This window comes from Egretta garzetta, unplaced genomic scaffold (genome assembly GCF_000687185.1).
Source record: "Egretta garzetta isolate BGI_Z169 unplaced genomic scaffold, ASM68718v1 scaffold395, whole genome shotgun sequence".
Classification (NCBI taxonomy): Eukaryota; Metazoa; Chordata; class Aves; order Pelecaniformes; family Ardeidae; genus Egretta; species Egretta garzetta.
Genome location: NW_009259794.1, coordinates 48,921 through 50,491, shown reverse-complemented (window position 1 = coordinate 50,491; position 1,571 = coordinate 48,921). Strand labels below are relative to the sequence as shown.

The following is a 1,571-nucleotide window of genomic DNA, read 5'->3' as shown; positions in this document are numbered from 1 at the left end:
AGCTGGGAAGGAGGCATCAGCCTGCCAGGACCACTGTTCCAGGATGGCGGTCCTTGTTTTCCTATATCATGGATGTATATTTTTAGTGCTTTTGTATATCGAAGGTGCTTAGGTGAGCCCTTCCACCCGAGGGAAGAGGTCCTGCAGGTGGCCGGGCTGCCTCGGAGGTTGGTAAGGTTGGGAGGGCACATGGCGTGGGTCTAGCTCTCCCCAAGCCGCAGCGCTGGGGGCCGGGCGGTGGAGGCGACGCGGCCGCGGGGACGACTGCTCGCTGCTGCTCTCCGGGATGCATTCGCCGTGTGCTTGTCCTAGGTGACACCGGGTCTGGAGGGCCAGGAAGGGGAGCTGCTCGTGAAGGGACCCTCCGTCTTCCGCGAGTACTGGAACAGACCCAGAGAAACAGCAGATGCCTTCACGCCCGATGGCTGGTTCAAAACAGGTACCACGATGGCTTCCCCGCCGCGTTCAGCAGAGGGGAGCGAGGGGAGAGGCGGGCAGCAGCGCCCGCTCGGCTCCCAGGGCTCCCCGGCTGCTGGGGAGGGGGTTGGAGATGGGGGGGGTGTCACAGCCTGGCTGGGGGTACAGGCTGGACATGCTTCCAAACACCAGGCTCAGGGAGGGGCTTCGTTTGCGTTGGCCATAATTAATCAGCCAAGCGATGGTGTTCATTTGGGAGCGTTTGCTCGTGAGCACAACGTCCCGGTGCTCAACATTTTCGGGGGGCTTAAGCTTTGCAACCCCGGCAGCGGGTGGGATTTAACTTCACTGACACAGGGAGCAGGCCAGTAGGAAACCCCGCTAAACTCCGAGGCGTGGGATCACCCTGGCGTGCCGCCCGGGGGGGGGGTGGCTCTGCTGGACAGGGCTGAGGGGTTGAAGGCAAGGTGCGTCGGGTCGAAACGGTGTGCACGGGCAGCGCGGCTGTGCCGGGTGTCCCCGGGATGCCGGGCTGGGCCACCGGGCTGGGCCACCACGCTCGCACGGGAGCTTTTCAAGGAGCCGTCATTTGTCCGTCAGAAATTGATGGGAAGCTGAACTTTCGGGGAAAAAAATCACAGCGGATGGCTTCCGTGTGGGAGCGGTTCGGGAAGAAGTTTTGAAATTGCCGGAGTATTTTTTTAAAGTGAAAAGTCTGAGTTTTCCAGATAAAGAGCCCTTTTAAGTTTGAAGCCGAGGCTTGTTTTATTTCTACGTGGTACGTTGTGGAAAGGCGAAGGAATTGATTCTTTTTCTGGGCTTCTCAGGAGTGGCCTTTCCCTTTCAACTAAGAGAAACGTTTCTGAAACGTGAAATGTTTCCAGGGATGGGAACACCGCTGGTACTTGCTTCTTTCAAATAAGATTTCACCAGAAGATACTATAATAATAATAATAATAATGCCTGTTTCAGGTGGGTCGTGTGTGCACCTTGGTAGGTTTTGTCAAATATTTGCAAACAGAAAAAAGATCCTGTTACGCTGTTGGAAGGGGCTGCCCAGGGAAGGGGTCGAGTCCCCAGCCCTGGGGGGATTTAACAGCCGGGCAGAGGCGGTGCTGAGGGCCAGGGTTTGGGGGTGGGATGGCAGGGGTAGG

At 57.7% G+C, this 1,571-nt stretch overlaps 1 protein-coding gene across 2 annotated transcripts in view; it reads left to right on the top strand.

Moving 5' to 3' along the window:
• The window catches only part of ACSF3 (acyl-CoA synthetase family member 3), a 77,645-nt gene that overhangs the window by 39,180 nt on the left and 36,894 nt on the right, over positions 1-1,571 (top strand). For both annotated transcript variants that reach the window (XM_035895195.1, XM_035895197.1), the window contains exon 7: positions 313-439. In XM_035895195.1, the coding sequence (XP_035751088.1) occupies positions 313-439 (127 nt within the window). The remainder of the gene's footprint in view (positions 1-312; positions 440-1,571) is intronic.